At 37.8% G+C, this 22730-nt stretch overlaps 1 protein-coding gene across 4 annotated transcripts in view; it reads left to right on the top strand.

Annotated features, from left to right (window-relative positions):
• Nucleotides 1-22730, top strand: part of VAV3 (vav guanine nucleotide exchange factor 3) — a 352499-nt gene that overhangs the window by 179968 nt on the left and 149801 nt on the right. For all 4 annotated transcript variants that reach the window (XM_077905669.1, XM_077905668.1, XM_077905667.1 and 1 more), the window contains exons 13-15: nucleotides 2194-2279; nucleotides 3776-3908; nucleotides 4288-4397. In XM_077905669.1, the coding sequence (XP_077761795.1) occupies nucleotides 2194-2279; nucleotides 3776-3908; nucleotides 4288-4397 (329 nt within the window). The remainder of the gene's footprint in view (nucleotides 1-2193; nucleotides 2280-3775; nucleotides 3909-4287; nucleotides 4398-22730) is intronic.

Raw genomic sequence — 22730 nt, 5'->3', positions numbered from 1 at the left:
AGTGGTTTAGTGCCGCCTTCGGCCCGGGGTGTGATCCTAGAGAACCATGATCGAGTCCCACATTGGGTTCCCTGCATGGAGCCTGCTTCTCCCTCTGCCTGTGTCTCTGCCCCCCCACCCCCCCGTGTCTGTCATGAATAAATAAATAAACTCTTAAAAAAAATAAATGGAATCATGTAATATTTGACCTTTTGTAACTGGCATATTTTATTTAGCATAATGTCTTCAGTATACATCCTTGTAGCATGTATTTCATTTTTTTTTTAAAAGAATTTCCTTTTTAAGGCTTTAAAATTTAACGTTGATTGTATATACACATTTTGATTATCTATCTGTTGATGGACACTTGGGTTTCTTCCCCCCTTTTGGCTATTGTGAATAATGCTGCTATGAATGTGAGTCTGCAAATACATGCTTGAGTCCCTGCTTTCACTTCTTTTGGTTATGTACCCAGAAATGGAATTGCTGGATTGTATGGTAATTCTAGGTTTAATTTTTTGAGGACTGGCTGTATTGTTTTCCACAGTGACTGCTCCATTTCACATTCCCACCAGCAATCACAGAAGTTCTAGTATCTCCACATCCTCGCTAACACTTTTTCTTTTCTTTCTTCTTCTTTCTAAAAAAAAAATATCCATCCAAATGGGTACAAAGCAGTGTCTATTATGGTTTTCCCTAATGATTAGGAATATTGAATATCTTTTCATATGCTTTTTTGGCCATTTGTATATCTTTCTGGAGAAGTCTCTATTCAATTCCTTTGCCTATTTTTGAATCAGGATTGCTTGCTTTTGTTGTTGTTGAGTTTTAGGGCTCTTTCTATATTCTGGATACCAATTCTTATCACACGTTTTGTTTGAAAGTGTTCTCTGCCATTCTATAGGTTGCCTTTTCACTTTGTTGATAGTATCTTTTGCATAAAAGATTTAATTTTGATCAATTTCGAATTACTGTTCTTTTGTTGACAGTGCTTTCATGTTATATCTAAGAAAAGAAATCGTTGTTAAGTCCAATGTCACAGAGCTTTTCCCTTGTGTTTTCATATAAGAGTTTAATATTTTTAGCTCTTTAATCAGCTTGGTATATTGCATAAGGTAAGGTTCCAACTTCATTCTTTTGCCTGTGCATATCCAGTTTCCACAGAATTATTTGTTGAAAAGGCTGTTCCATCCCCCTGAATGGTCTTAGTACTAGTTTCAAAAATCCTGTGACCATATATATGAGGACCTATTTCCAGGTGTTCTGTTCCATTGGTCTAAAAGTCTGTCTTTATGCAAATGCCACACTGTTTTAATGACTATAGTTCTGTAATAAGTATTGAAATCAGGAGGACTAAGACCCCAACTTTGTTCTTTTTCGAGTTGTTTGCCTGTTGTTTGACCTATTAAGAGTTCCTTGAGATTCCTTATGAATTTTAGGATGGAGTTTTCTATTTTGTAAAATACATCTTGGGGACCTTGATAGAGAATGTCTATTTTTATACTTTCATGCAGTACAGTTAATTACATAGCTGTTTCCTTTATTAGAATATAATTTCCTAGATGTTAATGATAATTTTCAGTCAATTCTTTTTCCCATTAGCACCTTGTACAGTAGGTGTTCATAAATACTTATTATTTTTTTATTGCCAGCCTCTGGGGAAATGGTTCATTATTTTTAACCATTAAGTCATACTTTTCATTCTTGAGATCTTAGCTCAAGGAAGCTATCCTTGACTTCCTAGACCAAATTAAGCGCCTGGAAACATGCATGTTTCCTGTACTCTTTCTTCATGGCTATTGCACATTTATAATTATATACTTCTGTGAATATTTTTCCCCCACTAGGCCGGGGTTATTTTGCCCTATATCTACTAATGTGTCTGGCACACGGTGGGTGATCAGTAAGTGTTAGTTGCTGTAACTGTTGGGATTTGAATTCTTCCAGTTAATTCTTGCTTTTGGTAGCTTCCCGCTTCAGGTTATAAGTAAAATTAATTAATGTTCTCAGTATACTCCCAAGGATGTCCAAGGACAGACTGTTTTCAAAAGTGTATCATGTAGACCTGAGCTTTTTAGGGTATGTGTGCTAAAAATGTAAAATGATAAAGTCTGTAGTGTAATAAGGTAGCTGTCCCTAGCAAATATCCTCGCTAATATTTATTTATTTTTACATGATTACAAAAAACTGACACATGTAAGTTTTATATTTTAGAACCAACCAGTTTTGCTTTTTGGACGACCTCAGGGAGATGGTGAAATTCGAATAACTACTCTAGACAAGCATACGAAGCAGGAAAGGTAAGAAAAGAGGAGCAAATACTGATTTTCAGAATAAGTGGTATCAGAAGATTGAGAAAACAATTCTCTTAGGACAAAGGAGGGAAACAGAGGATGAAAAATAAGGAGACACACCAACCTATGGTTTTCTAAAAATTTTCCAATAGATATGTTAGGTCTTTTCTTCTCTGTTCTGGTATCTGTTGATTTGTCTAAGTTCTTAAAGGGATATGACAAACAGAATGTCAGCTGAGGCTCCAAGGGACACATTAAAATGAGAGTAGAGATAAAGTAATAGATAACACAATTGTTTTAGATTTCTCTTTTTGGGATACATTTGAAAACAGCTAAAAAATACGAGATGTCCTAAGAAGGAAGTCTTAAGTGGGGAAAATTTCATGATATTTTCTTGAGGGAAGTTCAGGTTAGTGAGTTTAGCCTGGTATCCCAAATTATATACATAGGATTGCTAATCTGATTCATTTGATTAAACTGGCCATTTTCTGGAACCTTTGGAGCGAGAAAGTGAGCCAGCAGGGGGCAGTGTCAGCTTTTGCTTCCAACTTGATACCCAGACTCTACAGGTAGCTCCCAGGAGATCCAAATCCTTTTTAGCATCTCCAGGAAAGAAGTCTTTGAAAATGATGCCAGGACTAGAGCTGTGTGAATGTATCATTGTCTTTATCATTATTTTAAAATGCATACATGTTAATTACTGAGAATTTTTGAAAAGATAAAAAATATTAGTGTTGAACGATAGGATTACAAGGTTTGTTTTTCTCCAGTTACATTGTTTTTAACAGGTAACCCATAAATATAAGCAAAATTTTTCTAGTTTACATTTTGCTCATACGCTGTTCAATTTGCATTTCAGGTGGTCCATAAAATCATGCGGAGCAACATAGAGGGTAAAAGTGCAGGTTCCAGTTAGATCTGGGTGTGAATCCTGCTCTTCATCTCACTAGCCCTATGGCCTTGAGCAAATTACTTAACTTTTTTAATCCTCAGTTTCCTCCCCAATAAAATGAGGATGAAAATAATACCTCAGCAGATGGTCCTGAGGATTTAAATTAAGTGAGTCATCTTTATGAAAGGGATGGACACTTCTCAACACATTCTGGCCGACTCCTAGAAACATCAGAAGTTAACTGCTATTGTTGTCATTACTATTCTGTAAATGTTTTGGCTTTTAAACTAAAAAAAAAAAAAGATAATTGCTCATGGACACTTTGTGGCTTATCTCAGTTGTTCCTTACAGAAACTCTGTATTGTGCATATTCTTACTATAATTTTGCATATTTTTTTAATGAAACTAAGGTAGACTAAGGCCATTCATTCAGTAAAGGGTAGCGCCAGGGTATGTACAGTTCATTCTTTTCTGTGTGCAACACTGCCTTTGTTTTTCATTCCAAGAAAAAAATATTTGGTCGGTTTAATTAGATTTTACCAAGGAAAAGTTAACATCCATGCTTCCAAACCATTTTAAATCTCTTTCTCTCTCTCTCTCTCATTCTTAGGCATATCTTCTTATTTGATTTGGCAGTGATTGTATGTAAAAGAAAAGGCGATAACTATGAAATGAAGGAAATAATAGATCTTCAGCAGTATAAAATAGCCAACAATCCTACGACCGATAAAGAAAATAAAAAGGTGAATTTTTGAAAATTAATTACTATATTTTACTCATAGCTTTGAATATTCAAGGAAAGTATGCTCATGCATTAATGTGAGAGGGCTTATCGATGCAGGTGTTTTGTCTTTCTAGAAATTGGTTAGGAACAAGCCTCTGTGAGAAATAATTGGACAGGGCCACCACTGACAGTGATCATCTCCGGTGCCTTCATGGCATTCGCATGATGCATGTGGCCTCAGAGCTGCTAGAGATGCGACGTGGACTACAGAAATCTGATCGTAGCTTGAATGCCGATGATGTTAGGAGTGGTTTGTGGGTGCCTGTGGGGTGGGTTAGGGAATTAGGAAGCACGATGTTACTGACGGGACCTGCTAACCCGAGACTGAATTTCCGCAGTGGTCTTACGGCTTCTACCTCATCCACACCCAAGGACAGAATGGGTTGGAATTTTATTGCAAAACAAAAGACTTAAAGAAAAAATGGCTGGAACAGTTTGAAATGGCTTTGTGAGTATTCCTGCTTTTCAAAGTGCTCTTTTCTACTACTGAAATCTCTTACGAATAATGAACTCTGAGTAAATGTGCCCCAGTGCTCGCAGCATGTGCGGAGTCGGGGAGACACTGGGCCTGGGGGCCTGCGGCTCTGCCTGGGACCTTGGCCAGGCAACATGGGAGGGAGGTCGTGGCAAATTTCTTCAAGAAAAAGACAGAGGGAGCTCTAACCTTCTGTTTGACTTTCTCCTCCTGAGCATGTTGTAATTCTTTAGCTTTCTGCAGCCTGTGAAAATATTCACTATTCTTAATGATAAACTTTTGATATAATTACTGTATTTTATGTAGCTCGTTGAATTAGAAATAGCTCACAAGCCTACACCTTCATGCATATACAGATCTTAATAGAAAGATGCGTTTCCTCCCCTCATTTGTTTTTTTAGCTCATTTATGGTTTGGGTCCTAGATAAATGCTTGATGTATTCAGTGAATGTTTGAAGGGCTTGATTTCTTTCAGTGTTCTTTCCTTTTATTAAAGTGGAAGCTCGAGAAAGATGTAGAAATAAGTCAGACCTATTTCAAAGAGAATAGCATAAAGAGATGTAATTACACAAGTACACAAGAACATGTTCTTATAGGGGTTTCGTTTTAGTTTTGATGTTTTGATATTTTGGGATTAAAATGTGCATAGTGACCCTTATTATGAAAACATGGAGGTCACCCTGAAATTGAAACTGTTAGCAGAGGTGAAATTCAGAAGAAAAAGAAACCAAAAAAAAAAAAAAACAAAAAACAAAAAAAACCCAACCAACACTTTTGTGATTTGTTTCATTTGTATTCTAGCACTATTTACCATTTGTGGACAAATTCTATCAGACTTTTTGTTTGTTTCATTTCTTCTTTTGATTTGTTTTAAGAAATGCTCATGTTAATATAAAATGGGGGCAAGATTAGAATGTTTTAGTGTAGTTCTGAAGTGAGAAAAACAGATTTTCTTGAGATTATTTTATCTAACATTTAAAGAGGAATGATTGTGCTGCTAAAATAGTTTTAAGCTCTTAGACAATTCTGGATTCAGCAAGAACCACTGCCGTGAGTTGGCTGCATAGTCTCACCTAAATTCATTATCTCTCAGAGCCTTGGTTTCCTCCTCTGTAAAATAAGGATAATAATATTTTGAATTCCAGATAATATGTTTCGGGCAGAGTGCTCGCCAAGTGGTACACCAGCAGTCACATGGTGTTGAACAATAGGTGATATTTATTGTTAGCACTATTACTAATATTGTTTTATATTTAGGATCTTCTTGTACTCATGAGGACTTGCAAAATCTGAAGGCACCATCCCAGTATACCATTATAGCCCGTATAATGTATTATTATTGGTCACAATGGTGAAACAAGAGGTTAGCAGATGTGTGCATTGATGCCACAGCTACACTACAGGTCCCCTGGGTGGGGCCTGAATGATGAAGTTGGTGGCATCGGCCCAGTGTCTTATGGGTGGTGGGCTACATCATAAACCTAGGGTGCTGTTTTAATGAGGTTTCAAGTGGTAGGCTTGTCTACCAGGGGTTGGTGACAGTGGGCAAAGGCAGGGCTGATCTCAGGCCTTTGCTCTTGTGGGAATGATGTTAAGCTAGTATTTTCTTATGGGTTCTCTTTGGCTATATTATCTGTAGGTGAGTGAAAAAATTTCTGCAGAGGAAGGAAGTTACATTTCTTATCCAGAGCATGCAGGCTCCTTAGACTGTATGTTAAGCATGTCAGTTAACATTTTGTGCAGTTGCCATAAATCAAACCACTTTACACTGGATACCAGAGATTTAATAATATGGATGCTTTTATCTCTTTTGTGTTAAAAAAAAATCTGGGGTAGGTAGATGAGGGGTAGCCTGGTGGCTCACTGGGTATCCTCAGGGACCCAGGCTCAGGTCTTTGCTGTCCATTATCAGCATTTGGCTTCTGTACTCAAGATTTGTCACTTTGTTGTCCAAGGTAGCCCTGGAGCTCGTTATAAACTCCGTATCCTAGGCAGCAGAAGGTGACCCCTCACTTTTAAGCATCCTTTGCAGACAGATAACACCACAAACTTCTGTTACATAATACTGACTGGAACTTGGTCATGTGGCCACATCTGTCACAGGGAACCTAGCAAATACAATCTTTATTCCAGGCAGGATAGTGCTTGGCTGAGAATCAAAGTTGTCTTATGGAAGAAAGGAGAAATTTGCACTTGTAGACAACTACTAGTCACTGCTTTATAGCTGTATACCTATGGGAGTATGGGTGGATTGAAATTGTTTCACCATAAGAAAGATGGCTGTACCACGCATAGGGAAACCGGGATTCTTAATCTTTGAGCATCTTCGAGGCACCTCACCAATATAATTAAACCTCCAAGTGGCTGTTTGTATTTCAGAATTCCATTGACTGCCCATGCAGATGGTGAGAGGGTGGAAGTACCTTTTTTGAGAATTGCTCAAAGTCGAAGTTGAGGGCTTCTATAAGCAGGGATTATGCCAATTATGGCAAAGTAAAATTAGTCAGGATTTTACTCAAGCATCAGAATATTCCATTATTTTATTTCCTCCCCTCTTTTTTGAGGCTTGTTATGCAGGAAAGCCCTGCTTAGTAAGACAGCTCCTGCTTGTCTTGTGTTCAGGAAAATAGGATAATCTAGGTGAGTTCTGAAGCTTACGATGTTACCTGTGGTTCAAATTTTGCTATTTTATCCATTATCTAAAGTTCTAGTACCCTTATTCTATAAGCCAGGGAGAATAAAAGAAAACTAAGAAGTCCAGCAGCATTCCTGACAGCCCATGAACAACAGTAAGCCTCGGGTACCTCCCCACGCTGGTTTCTGCCAGTGTCTTTAGCACTAACATGGGACACACAGGTCCTCTTGAGCGTTCTGGAGTGTTGCTTTAAGGAACTCAGAGAAAGAAAGGGAGGCATTGGTGGGAGGGTGGTGGGAAATCAGGGGAGGTGATATTTTAAGACTGATGAAATGCTTGCCAGGTCTATTTACAGAAGATGGCAGTTCTGCTGTTTATAGGATGATTGGATCATTTTTATTTTAAAAAATTTGCAAATCACCTTTAAGATGTTTAAAATACCGCTTTTAATTTAGAACATTAAAAAAGACCATAGAAAAGCATGAATACCAATAAACAGTAAGTACCCAGTAAATGTGTATCATCTCCCCAGAGGTGACCTAAATTTCAGCCTGTGTCTTTGCCGGGCACATCCCCACCCCTGCTCAGTAGCCATGTTCTCTGACCTTCTTTGGCCATAACCACTTCCAGCATTTAAAATATGCAGTGAACCATGTCAGAATTTGGCAAACCTCTGTTAGAAAGGCTGAACAAAGAGAAAAGCAGCAGTGACCCACTTGGATAGGGCAGGGAGAACAACTTTTTTTTTTTCCTTTTTCTCCTGTGAGAATTGGTAGCAGGATGGATTGCTTGAGGTTGTTGAAATGGTTACTGAACCAAATAAGGCTGGGAACCATAGTTCTGGGGGACTCCGCTGTGAAGAATGTATTTAACATCTTTAAGAGATGAATGCATATATGTTGCTTCTTTTTTTAAAAAAATTTATTTATTTATTCATGAGAGACAGAGAGTGAGAGAGAGAGAGAGAGGCAGAGACATAGGCAGAGGGAGAAGCAGGTCCTATACAGGGAGTCTGATGCAGGACTCGATCCCAGGACCCCAGGGTTGTGCCCTGGGCCGATGGCAGACGCTTGACCACTGAGACACCCGGGCATTCCACGTTGCTTATTCTTAATTTATTTCCAAAAGTGCTTTTGTCACTGTCTCACAATTCCATTTAGTTTTATTTTTCTGTGAAGTAAGATGGCAAATATTTTTATTAGCTTTAGCTAGTTTTTGTAATGATACAGGAGAATGTGGGTGTGAGTGCCTATAGCAATGTTCAAAATATTGTCAGGAAGCTTATGGATATGTTTTCCCCCAACCCCCTGTATCCAGTGTTGTTTTTATGAGTTCTCCTGTTTGATTTAAATTGATAAACATTGTTATACCCATTTTGTAGCTCCAGAAACTAGCAATCATGGGACTGTTTTAGCAAATTTGTACAACTTCATGGCTATATAATTTATAATAGAGTTCAGGATCTCAGTTCATAGCAATTTCTTTATCCATGAAGGTGCTAAAATAAGCAACTGGACTCAAATCCTGTTATTTAAGACTAGAGTCAGATTTTCTTTTTCTGGTCCCCTCTATCCCCCTCACTGTAACTAAAACCTAAAGATCATGCAGTTTCTTTAACTGTTCCAGAAATAAGTCAAAGTTGGGTAAAATATGAAATAAATAGATTGAATAATAGACTAGGAAGGCATTTTAAAGAAAGAAAAAGTAAAATGGTGAGGGGAAGCATTACAAATGGTAGAAAGTGGTAGAGTGGTAGTTTCGGAACCAGCCTCTGTAGTGTTTACTGAAGGCAACTGAAAGGTTCCCTTGGCTGGAATTTAATCTGACTGACTTGACTCAGTTCTTGAAATTTTAACAATGTATATAAATCCCTTGAATAAAGAAGGTCTCTTGGAAGATGCATTAGCATTATTCCCACTGTCTAAGCTTCCTTCATTGTGTGCCATAATGGCACAGTGCTGCATGGTTTTCTTAGGAAGAATAACAGAGAGATACTAACCTGTGCTCAAAGATTAGCCCAGGATAGTTAGGGCTAATTGCTAAGTTAACAATTTGTTGCTAAGTGTTAAATGCAAAGACTGTGGTTGTTGGGAGAAGAGTAGGAGAAGGGGATGTGGAAATTATAGAGCCAGGAAGGGACTCTGGGACCAGGTGGCATTGTCATGTTGGACATCTGGAAGGACAGGCCCTGAACTTTGTTTCCTAGGATGAACCTGGAACTGCTAAAGGACTGCTCTCTAGCTAGGGTGGGGCCCGGGGCAGGAATCTAGCTATTAAACTCCACAAATTGCATTTGATCTGAGCCACAGTGTTTCTAATTTATTCCCCCCATTTACTTCCAGAAGGAATTTGAGGTCACTCACCATAAAAAGCACACATGCCACAGAATTAAAAAGAAAAATTTAAATCATCAGAGGTCAAACAGAACAATGTTTCAAAGCCTTTTCCTCACACTCAGGATCTACTAGATAAGAATACTTTCTTGAAATTTACCTTCTGTAGTTTGTATTATAAAAGCAATGAGTATGTTTTTCACATTTTAAATATGAAATTATATTTTATCAAACAATTTAAAAAACATAAAATTTGTTTAAAGATATTGCTCAGATAGTTTGAATATCATAGAGATAATTACTGGAGGAAATTACATTCATTCTCCCAAGTACTTACTGAGCACTTGCCTTGTTGCCAGATATTATTAGAAGCCCTGAGCATATAACAATGAGGGAGCTATTGCAATTGAATTTAAATACTGTAATTTATAAATATAATAATTTTTAGTTAATATATAACGGATTGAATTTAAAGACTGAACTCTTGGGTGTTTCTAGCTGAATAATATCTTCCTCCCAATCCCATTTGCTGAAGTGTAAATAGATGGAAGTCCAGGAAGTGCCTTTCTCCCTCAGCCTGTGGTCAGTTTCTCACCAATCACTGCAGATTGAATCTGACCACTTGGTTGCGATCTTCATGTTCACCTCCCTGGTTTAAGCCTTTCACATCTCTACTGAGCTTCTGTCTTCCTTGCCCCCTCCTTACCAGTCTGCTCTTCAGGAAGCATCCAGGGTGATCCATTTGTGGCCTGGCCTCCTTCAAACCCTTCATTGGCTATTTATTGCAATAGATATAATCTCCAGTTTCTTGCCAGGACCTAAAGGCCCTTCGTGATTTTATCCTGCCTGTCTTTCCGGCCAATCTCCTATCAGTCTTACCTGTGCTCATTTTACGGTGGTTAGATTGAGTGGATTTCAGTTCCTGGAGAATGCACAGGCCTCAGGCAACCACCTTTGAGGCTTCCCTACCCAGGATGGCCTTTCCTCCTGTTCTGTATCCTGTTGATCTTGGTTTTAAATGTCACTTCGTAAGAGGGATCTTTCCTGACCATTATGCTAAATCAGTAACCTTACCTCCCCAGTATACTCTCACAATTGTAATTATATGGCCCGACAAAAATTATCCAAGGGTAGTATTTATAGCCTTCCCTCCACTCCTCCACCCCCTGCTTGTTAAAGAGAATCTGTTAGGTGCTTGCCCATTATCACCTATTTTTTCTCCTCCTAAGGAATAGAGATTCCTTCTTGCTTACTGAGAGAGAAGCTAATATGAACTGTATGGTTAATGCTAGAAGAAAGGAAAAAAAGCTTCATGGTTCTGGGAATGGAAAGGAAATTTGGGCTTTTGGTATGAATGAGGCTCTGGAGCTATGGGGGTTTGAAGAATTTGGAAAGGAGAGAAGCACCTTTTGAAATACATATCTGTGGATTCTGAATTATATTCCCTTTTATGTCCTTTGAAATCTTAAATAAAGAATGCAATTGCCTTTTGGTTATTTCAGTTTCTATATGTGTACCTTTGAGTTGCCAAGGATGAACTGCCTTAGCCCTTCGGTTGATGGGGTCACCATTGGATCCATTTTGTGACTCTTCCTCCCTTGGACTAAAAACGCCAAGATTATACACATCCTGTCAGTGTTGTTCACACGCATGAGGAGCATGTGAACAGCCTGCGCAGCTCCTGGCACATAGTGGAAAATCATAGTTTTAATGTAAATCTGAAATTTTATTCAAGTTTTCTGATAAGGGTAATAAAAAAAACCCCAAAGACTTGATGGGTTAAGGAATTCTATTGTTGGACAAAAATATCACAACTGCCCTTGATGGAAAGAAACTTTTTCTAGCATGATAAGAACGTTTTATAATTTGGGTCCTTAGGTAGGAGATACTCAAAAACATATTCTCTACTAGCGGCATGAGAGTTTTTGAGATTCTAGAAGTTGATGTTACATATAATTATTTTTTTCTTAAATTAGCCTTCAAAAATAAAACTTAGTTTCTTAAAGGCATTTTTGTAGTCATCCAACCTGATGCTTCTAGGTTGTTTCTTTTTTTCCTTCCATATATGTTTCTTTCTGGCAGACTGACTCAGTGCTTGGATGGAACTTCTAGAACCAACCAGGATATGAGTAATTTCCATATTACCTAGACTCTTTCACATAATGCTGACCTAATCTCTAGTTTTGCTGGAAACTGCAGAGCAATATGGAGTTCACATGCTATCTGGGCCTCCTTGCCTCTGGAAGAAGTGGGAAGAATTTGGCCCAAACTCCAGTTCGGTTCTGAGGTACTCAGAGCATACCTACTTCCTCACATTTCCCCTCTATCCCAGCTCCTGACCCAGAAGAAATGCAGTCATGGCCTAGATTTTGTGATACTGGCAGGTGGCACAAGAGAGGCTCATTTCTATGCACCTGTTTCCTCTGCCATTTCACGGTCTCCTTGGCCTTCTCAGTTGGACCCTCCTCACTATATGCTGCTCTCTACAGTGGACCAGTAGGCCTGGAATCACTGCTTCTCCTCTGGGGCCTGAATAGTCAGGCCAGAGGGAGCGTGCCTACCCTCGCCATTCTGGGATTTCGAGGAATAAAGCTGTGTTATGTTATGTCAGTTCAAGATTAAGAAATCTGCTGAGTGTTGCAAGTGAGGATGCTCTTTGCAACTGGTTAGTGAGTGATCCATATTTATAATATTTAACTTGGCATTGTATTGTGCACATTTAAAGACTGTGTGTACACTTTTGCCTAGATGGAGACCCTTCCATCTACATGAAACTAAGTCAGAAAATTTTAGAGCAGGTCCAAACAACAACTACTACTACTACTACTACTACTACTACTACTACTACTACTACGAACATGGTGGTATTCTTCTTCTCATCTTTTCTTCTCTTGCTCCTTTTCTTCATTAGGAGGTCTACTTGGATCTTCTCAAATATATAAGTAAATATCTTTTGAGACTATGAATTTTATCTCTTAGAACAGGGGCCAAACATACTTTTGTTGTAAGGGGCCAGAAAGTAAATATTTTAGGCTTTGTAGACCATATGGTCTCTGTCACAATTACTCAATTCTATCGTTGCAGTAATAACACATCCGTGGATAATACATAAATGAACAAGCATGGTGTGTTCCAATAAAACAGGTGGTGGGCCATATTTGGCTCATGAGCTGCAGTTAGCGCCCATGTGTTACAACCCAAAGATGATGATTTAGGCCTAAGGAATGTAGTGAGTATGTGTTACCACTAAATGGTCTCTGCTATAATGGAGCCACCCGGTGGCCTTTTGTAGTCGTGTGACTTTTTTTTTCTTCTTAGTAGCACTAATTCCTGTTGAGGCCATCATGATGATTTAGCTACAGAATGTTTTCATTCCACCAAAACCAAAGCAAAAATCCCTGGATGTATTATCTGTATTTGACATTATTTTGTACTGTCCAAATGAGTATCAAGAATATCTGCTCCAAGACCAGACTGTACCTATTCAGGGATCTGGTTTCATTAAGTTTTATTATGTGGTTTATTAGAAAGGACTGTGAGGCCCAAAGAATCCAGGCCAGTAGCAACAACAGGGTAAGCTTTTCTTTCCTTAATAGTCAACCACATCAGCAAAGATGACTTTGTGGTCCATGATGGCTCTTTGTGCTCTTGGGGCATTTTCTTTCCAGCAGTAATGACATTTGTGCCTGTTATTTATTCTGAAATTTCCTCCCTGGCAAGCACACCAAGAAAATTAGAAGGAGCAAAGGAAGACTCTGGTGGTATCAAGAGTTGGCCCAAGGGTGAGCCTTCTTGGATGTGCCCTATGTGGGAGTGACATTTTTACTTTGCTAGCACCTGCTAGCATTTTCTGGGTGTTCAAAGCCTGTGTCAATGTCTACTGGAAACTGGTAGCCTTACGGCATATTACCAAAATATCAGTCCACAAAGCAGCTCTGTACTGTCTGCCCACGTGCATTTTTATGTTTTTGGAGAAATGTTTTTCTTTAAAAACAACCTTTTTTCTCCTTAAAAGGCTTTCTTTACCAGTTTTTAATACGAAGAATTTGTTTATGGATATGAGATCCATGCAAGACTTGATCTCTTGGCCCTGGGCTGTGCTGAATCTCATGGTACTGACCTATTCACATTAATCTCTCAAGTTGAAGCCAGCTCAACTCTCCCTGAATCTAATGTATTATCTATAACGTTTCAAAATTGGCAGTTAAGTCAGTGTAGGGAACTAAACCGCAGCTTCCTGGCAGCAATAAAAGGAAGTAGGACACGGGACAGTGCTCAGAAAAACCACAGCTGTCATTAAATGGAGTCTTTCAGTAGCCTGTTTGATCCAGAAACATGTAAAAGCATTTCATGCATGACAAAGCATTAGTAAATATTAAATAGTATTCTTGTTCTGTTATTGCCTAGTGGGGATCAACCTCTCTCCTTTTTCTCTGGTTATATTTAATACTTACTTGACATTTTTCTGGCATTCCTGAGCATGCTTATAAAGGAGGAGTCCTATGCAGGAAGAGGAATGGATAGATACCAAAATTTCCATCAACCAATAAGCATTATTCTGTAAAAACTAGATGCAAGTAACATTGTTAAATTGAATTAGTGTTGGGTTTCTCTGAGCTTTTGTAACAGACCCTTTGATCTGTTGTGCTTTTCTTTTCTTCTTCTTTTTTTTTTATTTATTATTATTTTCTTTCTTCTTCTTAAATGAATAATAATGCAATGAGGCTGTTTAACTTTTTAAAATAAATTTATTTTTTATTGGTGTTCAATTTGCCAACATACAGCATAACACCCAGTGCTCATCCCATCAAGTGCCCCCCTCAGTGCCCATCACCCAGTCACCCCTACCCCCCGCCCACCTCCCCTTCTACTACCTAGTTCATTTCCCAGAGTTAGGAGTCTCTCATGTTCTGTCTCCCTTTCTGATATTTCCCACTCATTTTCTCTCCTTTCCCTTTATTCCTTTTCACTGATTTTTATATTCCCCAAATGAATGAGACCATATAATGTTTGTCCTTCTCCGATTGACTTATTTCACTCAGCATAATAGAGGGCTGTTTAACTTAACAGTGATAGTCACTGTGCTGCCTCCAGCTTGTCTGGGTAATGTAAATAACACAAAGAGTATGTTTGTTTTGGAACTGTTCATTGTATTGTGTCAACTATATATATGGTTTCCTCTTAAAAAAATGACATGGTCCGTGAATTCTGTAATAGTGAGCACGCCTTAATTTATAAGTGTAAACCTGATAGTTAATGTCATATGTACTACTTGTAGAATATTTTTTGATAAGAAATTATTAGATCATAGGAGTTATTACTTTGGGCATACAATACAAAATAAACTAAGATCGAAGATTGGCAGTCTTTACAGTGGAAACAAAGGGAGAAACTGTTTTTTCCTCTTCACAAGAGAGTAGTCAATAGCTGTCTAGTTGGAGAGAGAGGAAAGTCAAGCTTGAAACAGTGATTGAATGAGACTAAATATTGTGTATCTGTATTTGTTTGTTCATGTATTTCATGAGCATCTCCTACCTCCTTCCCAGGAACTGGTCTAGGCAGCCTGGAAATAATGATGAATAAGGCAATTCTCTTCTCTCATGGGGTTTACATTCTAACAAGGCATATTTTCAAGTCAGCATTATAATGTCAATGCAAAGCAGTGGTAAATTGCAAGGTAAATGAAGGCTTATAGCACGCATGATTTGATGTGAGGAGAATGGAATTGGGAAATTTCAGCGTAGAAAAATCCAGTGCATGTGATGCTACCAGGCAAATTTGAAAGTTAGTGACCTTCTGGGCAATCTAAGAAAGATATTTGCAGCTGAATTTTTTGTTTTTCATGTAGAAAAAGTTATTATAGGTTAATCATATATGGGTTTTTTTTTTTTTGCTTTAAGTATAATTAGGGAAAATGCCATAGAACACAGATAAGTAATTTAGAAAAATTAATTTGTTCTAGGTGTTTTTTCTCCCATAACTCTTCCTTACAGTGGATTGAATGAAACCTGTCTGTGTAAGTGTGATTTCCTAATGTAATTTCTGGGGCCTAAGTAGAACATATTTCTTTCCTCTACTGGTAACCCTTCAGATATTGGAAGGTAGCTATTCCTCCAACTTTGTGTTTTAAACATTCTTTCCCTTAAATAAAAAGAAACTTAATTTGGAAAGATGGTTTCATTACCTAGTTTAGTTGAATGGTAACTTGGATCAGATAAAGGTATAGGTAAATTGAATGTTTAGTTTCAGTCCAGTATTATGGGCAGGGTGTGATGCCAATTGCTGTCATCCCTGCAAAAAAAAGTAAATGAGGCAGTTTTAATCTTAAAGGCATTTAGAAATCAATTTGGGGCCTTCTGATTGAATTATGCATGGCATTTTTTCTGATTCTGAGTATTATAAGGAAGATTTCAGATTTTAATTCCTTCATTTAGAGTATTTAGAGTCTGGTGGCATACAGGGATAATGCCTTACTCTTATATAGTGCTTTATAGTCTCCAAAGCATTTTTGGATAATACTTCATTTGATTATTAAGGAGTGCTGTGAGGTAGCCAGGGGGTATTATCTTTAAAAAAAAAAAAAAGAAAAAGAAAGAAAAAAAAATAGAGGAGAGATTAAGTGTTTCGTGTGTGCTTTCTTTTTTTTTTTAACTTAACAAGTGGCAGAGACTGATCTTGAATCTCAATCCAGAGCATTTTCCTTTGCCCCATGCTGTCTCACTTATAGCAAGAATACCTACTGTTGTTCTCCGAAGATGAAAGTTTCCTTCAGTTTGTTTTATAAGAAGAGGTATTTTTGTATGGTATATTCACATACTGAATGAAAAATATGATTTAGAACCTAAATACTTTCCACTTATTTTGTAGTGATGCTGTTGGGTAAAAATTGGATATTTTTTTACAGAATCAAATAATAACATACATTATTATTAACAATTTGTAAGGATGACTAGGGCTTCAGAGAATTTCCTTAAAATAAAGTAAGTTAAGTCTTAATTTATAAATTAATTATTAGAGAGACTTTTGATCACATTATAGAATTGTGCTTAATATAATCTATGCAAAGTTTTGATTTGATTTGATGGTGTTTTCTTTTTTCCAGTTGTCTAAAGAATATGATTTCAGTCTCAGAGTTTAAATTATCTTTTTAGAAGTAAGGGCAATGGGGAGGAAGAGCCTTATGGGTCTGAGACTAAGTAAGCTCTGGCTAGTTAACAGTGTGGATTAAGATGATTCTTAAATGTATATGTTTGTACTGTGGTAACACTGAATGTACATCACACAAGTCACTAGAGATAGGAATGCAGTGTGAGAACACTCATTTTTCTCCTTTAGGATGAACTTTGGACTAATGTTGAATAGACTCTTTTCACTGGGGAGAGCCCAATTTGAAGCAGTTATCAGAAGCATGTGTTTGGCCTGTCTGTTGCTTATTAGAATAGCAGACTTTCTTCTAAACATCTTTGCCTAGAAAACATTGAGATTGAGAGCTCAGATTATCTGACTTAGCAGTTATTAGAATATTCCAGTGGCTGGTGGTTTTAGTCCTATCCGCATCTTTGTATCTGCAATATCATAGTTTGCACAAAGCAGCTAGCCCTTTGAGGAAAAGGAAAAAAATTTCTCAAAAATCACAAATCCCCTAAATTAATGGACTTTATAAATTAAAAAATTCATAAAAATATTACTGTCTTTATGAAGTTTGCTATAGTAAACAACAAAAACCCTTTAGAATTTATTATTCTTCCAATCTTTCCTGGCATCAATCCTATGAGAGAATTAATATTCAGTGACATTAACTTTGTCTTCCAAGTACAATGCTATGCTTTTAATATTTGTCTTATTAAATCTTCACGGAACTAATGACAGGGGCAATTCTCTCTCTCTCTCTCTCTTTCTCTCTCTCTCTCTCTCTCTCTCTCTCTCTCTAATAAGAAAGCTGAGGACCAGAGATATAAGTACCTGCCTGGGCCACACAGCTCATGATGGCATAGAGATTCCACCATGGTACAAGACCAGGCTTTTCCCATTCATTTCCAAAGAGTTTCTTGCCCAAATGGCTAGTAAGGAATAAAAATGCTGTTTCATTACACTCCATTATCTTATCTCCTTAGTGGAGACTGAAGATTTCCTGTGCTTGTCTTTGTTTCTTTCCCCCTGGATAGCAAGAGCAAACAGAAACAAAATTCTCTCATATATTATCATATACCAAATTTGCTTTATGTAGTCTTTGACTAATGACTCATTGGTCAGAATCAACTCAGGGATCTGTTCTCTGAAAGTGCATTAATAATATATATGCATTAAAGCTCCCTCTCAGAGAATATTTGAGCTTTGACATATTGAACACTGGCATTTTAAATTAAAGCTGTTGCTGTTGGTACATTTTAAAAACTAGATAGCTTGGAAATTGTGCTTCATATATTACAAAATAGACCTGAGGTTATAAGTGGTTTACTAAGCCAAAACTATTCCTGGCCTATTTAATTGTGGTAGGGGTTTGAATTGTATTTTCCAATTATCATATTATCATTTCCAACCTAAACATCTTTCAGGTTGAGAAAAAAACTGAACTGTTTTAGAGGGCTTTGATCTACTAGAAGGAACACCATAAAAGCAACCTAATGGATTGTCTACATACCATACAGACTTGGAGTAATGAATTAGGAACTCTTCTGAATTCTTCAAGATAGGAAGCCTCAAGATTACCATGATGCTTTGCGACAGTGTTGACTCTGTATGTTGAGCTCTGGGCTTGCATTATTGTCTCTTGTCTTGCAGACTCTTTTCTTTTATCTGGTTATGTAGCTGAGCATTCTTTTTCCTTGGAGCATTAAACATGTGCAAGTTGATAAGTAGTTTGTGCTAAGCCTTTTCCTCAGTACAGCTTCTTGGGGACATTTTGTGCTACACACACACACACACACACACACACACACTCATTCTGCACATACATATTTATGTACAATATGTATCCATAGACACGAGGCTTTCCCCATGAAGGTTTTACTTCAGGGCAGTGTAATAAAGAGCCTTAACTTTGGAACCACAGAGGTCAGGAACAACACCCACCCTCTCTTGCCTCAGCCATTTTTACAGATAGATGAATTAACAGATAGTGAGTTTTTTTTCCTTAAATGCCTCTGTGGTAGATGAGCTCAGATTTTGTATCCTGTTGGACCCAGGGTAACTTTGTCTACAAAGGAATTTTCCCAAAGACACAGGAGTAGCAAGTAGAATTGAAACTAGACTCCAGGTTCTTCAATTCCTGGTGAGTCCCTTTCTTTCAAAAGCAACTTTTTATCAGGTTCTTTTTCCATAAAATGAAGCAGTTTACCTCTTTTTCCATTATCTTTGTCATGAAAATCTGCCACTACCCTGTCCAGGGACTAGTGGACTTGGGGTAGAGGAGAAAAAGGCAACCAGGTTCCAGTGGATCTTGGCAATAGGAGCCATTATTCCCCATCTATTTGACATTAATATATTGCTCACTATTGACATTGCAGATATGTTTTCAGCAAGGCACTCTTGAATTCTTGATACTGGCTTGAAACCTTATAATTGTAGGGTAGAGTGAAATCCAACGTGAATTAGAAATTTAATTAAACTTCTTGCTTGTTTAATTGTTTAATGTGTTGCCCAGTCTGACTTGCAATTCCATATTCAATTATAATGAAACTCCCCTTAGATTGAGTTTATTTTGGGGTTTAAAAATGACTCTAAAAGGTATTGATGCTTTAAGAGAATCTTGGTTTTATAAAATTTCAACATAAGAGATTGAGTGTTTTAGTATTAGGTTTGTATTGACTCTTGATATTGACACAAGTCTAAATGTGCAAAGCGCACAAAGCTAAATCCCGTGGGCTTATGTTTAATTTAAAATATGGCTAGCTGGCCATTTTGAATATACTAGATAGGCTGACAATCTGAATATCTGACTGGTTGGGGAAATAGTCAAATATTAATTTTAAATGTTTATTAGTAGACTGTTTGCAGTTGGTTTTTGAATTTATTTGGAAAGTAAGAATTCACATTTATGTAAAATTGCCAGCAAATCTGGTTTCATAAAGGTGTTTAGAGGTTAAATGCCTAATGATTAATTTATGCCTTAGTGATATTTTTAATAATTTGGAGGAAAAGTAAGGCAGCTGAGGATAATGCTAATGATGAATAATAATGAAGGTTTAAAGATCCTGAGATTTTAACAGTGGAGATCATATTCAGCATCCTGAAAACAGAAGAGGAGAACAAATGAAAAGACAACTTGGTGGAGTTCACAGAGTGCTGGACAAGGAGAAAAAAAGCTAAGGAAGGACTCAGGTCCTCCCCACCCCCTAACCCCCCACCGACATGATCAGGGGACCCAGGCAAGGCAAGAGTCCCTCTTTCTTTCTCTGGGACTTCATTCACCTTAATAAGGGGCTTTAAAAATATTTGTGATCCATTGTTTTCCTGCAGTATTAGGAATTTTGCTTTTATGTTTGACTCTGTGCAGCCTGTGTCTTGAATATGTTGAAGCTTTGTTGAATGGAAAAAGAGCATGAGGGAAGCATGGAAGCTAAGTGTGTACAAAATTAATACTGTAATCTCATCATCTTTTATTTCTACCCAAAAGTTATGACATTTTTTTTTCCTTGTGCTTGTTCTCTTTTGGTTCACAAAATACGTTAGATAGTTGTTACTCTGCGTGTATGTGTGTTTACAAGAACGTGTGTGGATGTACATACGGGATGATGATAGCGTAAACCCTTTGGGAAGATGAATGTTTCATGCCCTAAAGGTGATGATATGCTTAAAATTCTGTGTACCTAGTCTGTAAACCATCAGGAAAATTCAATAAGTAGGCCTTATTCCTTCTGTGGAAATATAATGACAATAAAGTAATACTCGAAATTAATTTAGTTTAATTATAAATGAAGGCATTCCTTACATTCAAAATTAATAAAGAAATAAGATTGATAGTCTGTGCTGATTCAGTTGAACACATCATTTTGCAAAGCCAAAGAAATTATCTGTGAACTTTTGATCAAAAAGCACAGATAGTGTGTGATCCAGGAAACTTGATTACTACTGGTTTTCACTGAGGAAGGCTTTTTGATATTAAAAGCAAAGGAAGCCAGAACATTATTGCGTAGAGAATTGATTGATTACTTTAATCAATGACTTCTTCAGAGACAGTTCTGAGACATGACTGGGAAAACCAAAATGAGCTAACTGGCCGTTAGTGGTCAGTACTGTTCCATAAAAAGTTGTCCACACAGTGCTTGCAGCCAGAGCACCGAGAGACTTTCTGGGAGAATTGTAGCTTGCGTGAAGATCAGACCTAAGTAGAGTTTAATAAAATTCTGCTTTGGAGTGATTTGTTTATCTTCTGTGAGCAATTTCTTTTTTTTTTTTTTAATAGATTGATTTATTTATCTGTTTGTACTCCTCTAGTGCTTTTCCTCATCTGAACCAAAAGCACTTTGCAAATATCAGAGCTCAAATTTTAAAAAGATCATTGATTTTTTTCGACAGCCCTGAAGGTAGGCTGTCACATATCATCATTTATTTCTGAGATAGGGATATTGATAGCATATATTAAAATCTTTTATTAGAGTTTTGTGGGGTTTTTTTTGGTCCAGCAGTAACTTAAATTCAAGGGAGTTTTGTATTTGCCTTCATCTAATCAATTGCTGTTAGAAAGTATATATTTCCCCAGGACAGCATGGCTTCCATGGTTCCATAAGGGGAAAGGAATAGTGTGTCAGTGAAAATCATCATTGACTGAAAACATTCCTGTGTGATAGCCAAACAGTTGTCCAGGAAGAAACAGGCTCTGATTAGCCGTTGAAATTAGCCCAGCATGACCAGTTAAAGTCTGGTCTGAAGTCAGTAAGCCCTGAGTGTCTTGTGCACCTATGCCAGTGTACCTTCTTGCCTTTTCTTCACTTTATGTAATATGTTTCCATTTACCTTTCATTATCTTTAAGGAAGGCTCAGGGCAGGGACTAGCAGTCCTTGATTCAGGAGACAATTTGTGAGGTGAAGGCCCTGGCAAGTGTGACACCAGTCACGTGGAATCAAGAGGAAGGGAAATACGGGGAAGGCTTCATCATTTATTTTTGGGCTCCTGTTAGCCTCTTAACTGGCTTTTCTGTTGCCTGCACGGCCGCCTGGAAGCCCCCTCGCTGACTTACAAGAGTGCTCTTTCTAGATTGTCTATCTCTAAACTGGCATGCTTCTTTCTTGTTGGCTTTATCTTTAATTTCGACTATGTTCTTCATTCCCAGTGTCCCTGTCTTAGTTTAGACCCTCAGACTCCTCTTTCTAGCCTGTTGCAGTAGTCACTGAAGTGGTCTCCCTGACTCTGATTTCATCCACTCTTCTATGCAGCTGCTAGAGTTTCTTTCCAACACACAGACATAATCTGGTTCTGTGCACACAGGCTGTTTGTGGTCACTTCCAGTGCACAGGAAAGATCAGATTCCCAGAGCATGCACAAATGGCATCTGTAGTCCGGCCCTACTCCGCTTCAGTGCTGCAACCAGATGGATGTTGATACTGTTTTTGTTCTTTACAGCATTCAAAATATGGGGGTACCACTAACAAACAGGAAAAATAGGAGATTTAATTATTAATTGTTTAGGGGGTTGTGAAGGAACAAAGAACAAGCCACTCTGTAGAATATGGCTGACAATAGTATTTAATTGTACAGGTGCACCCAAGGAAAAGTTGGGTCTACTAGGTATCTCTTCCATGAAACTCCAGTGTGCCCTGTGGTCTAATGTAGTTTCAGCTTCCAAGTTAAACTACCCTGAGACCCCTGGGGATACTGAGTTCTGGGAATTGGCATGGGATAGAGGAAGGGATGGTAAGATTGAGGACATCCCATGGTTGGCTCTGAGCTCAGTGGGTTGGTGTGACCACAAGTCTAAGCTGAGGATCATGCCATGCTGTGGAGCATTCTCGTTGCCTGGGGCAGCTCTTCTGATCATTGTCTCAGGCATGAGTCAGATGAAAATTCCCAGAAACCAAGACCCCTAAAGATTTTCTCTTTTTTATTAGAGTCCTATAAGATAAAAGAAGCACTAATTTTGGAAATCAGTAGATAACATTTGAATCACGATACTTAAATTTTCTAGTTAGGTGACCCTCAATATATTACTTAAGCTCTCTGAGCCTCAGCTTCATAATATGCAAATAGGATAATGCTCATTTCATAGAGTTCATGTGATGGCAAATGAGAAAATACAGGTAAAGCAAGTATTAGTGCTCCAAAGATCCTAAACAATGAGAAGCTGCTGATGCTGACAGTTTTAATTTATCCTCCCAGGTGAATACAGGCCCAGGGTTGTG

This window comes from Canis aureus, chromosome 8, assembly GCF_053574225.1.
Source record: "Canis aureus isolate CA01 chromosome 8, VMU_Caureus_v.1.0, whole genome shotgun sequence".
In the NCBI taxonomy this organism is placed as follows: Eukaryota; Metazoa; Chordata; class Mammalia; order Carnivora; family Canidae; genus Canis; species Canis aureus.
The sequence above is the reverse complement of the archived record's forward strand: the minus strand, read 5'-3'. Positions and strand labels throughout refer to the sequence as shown.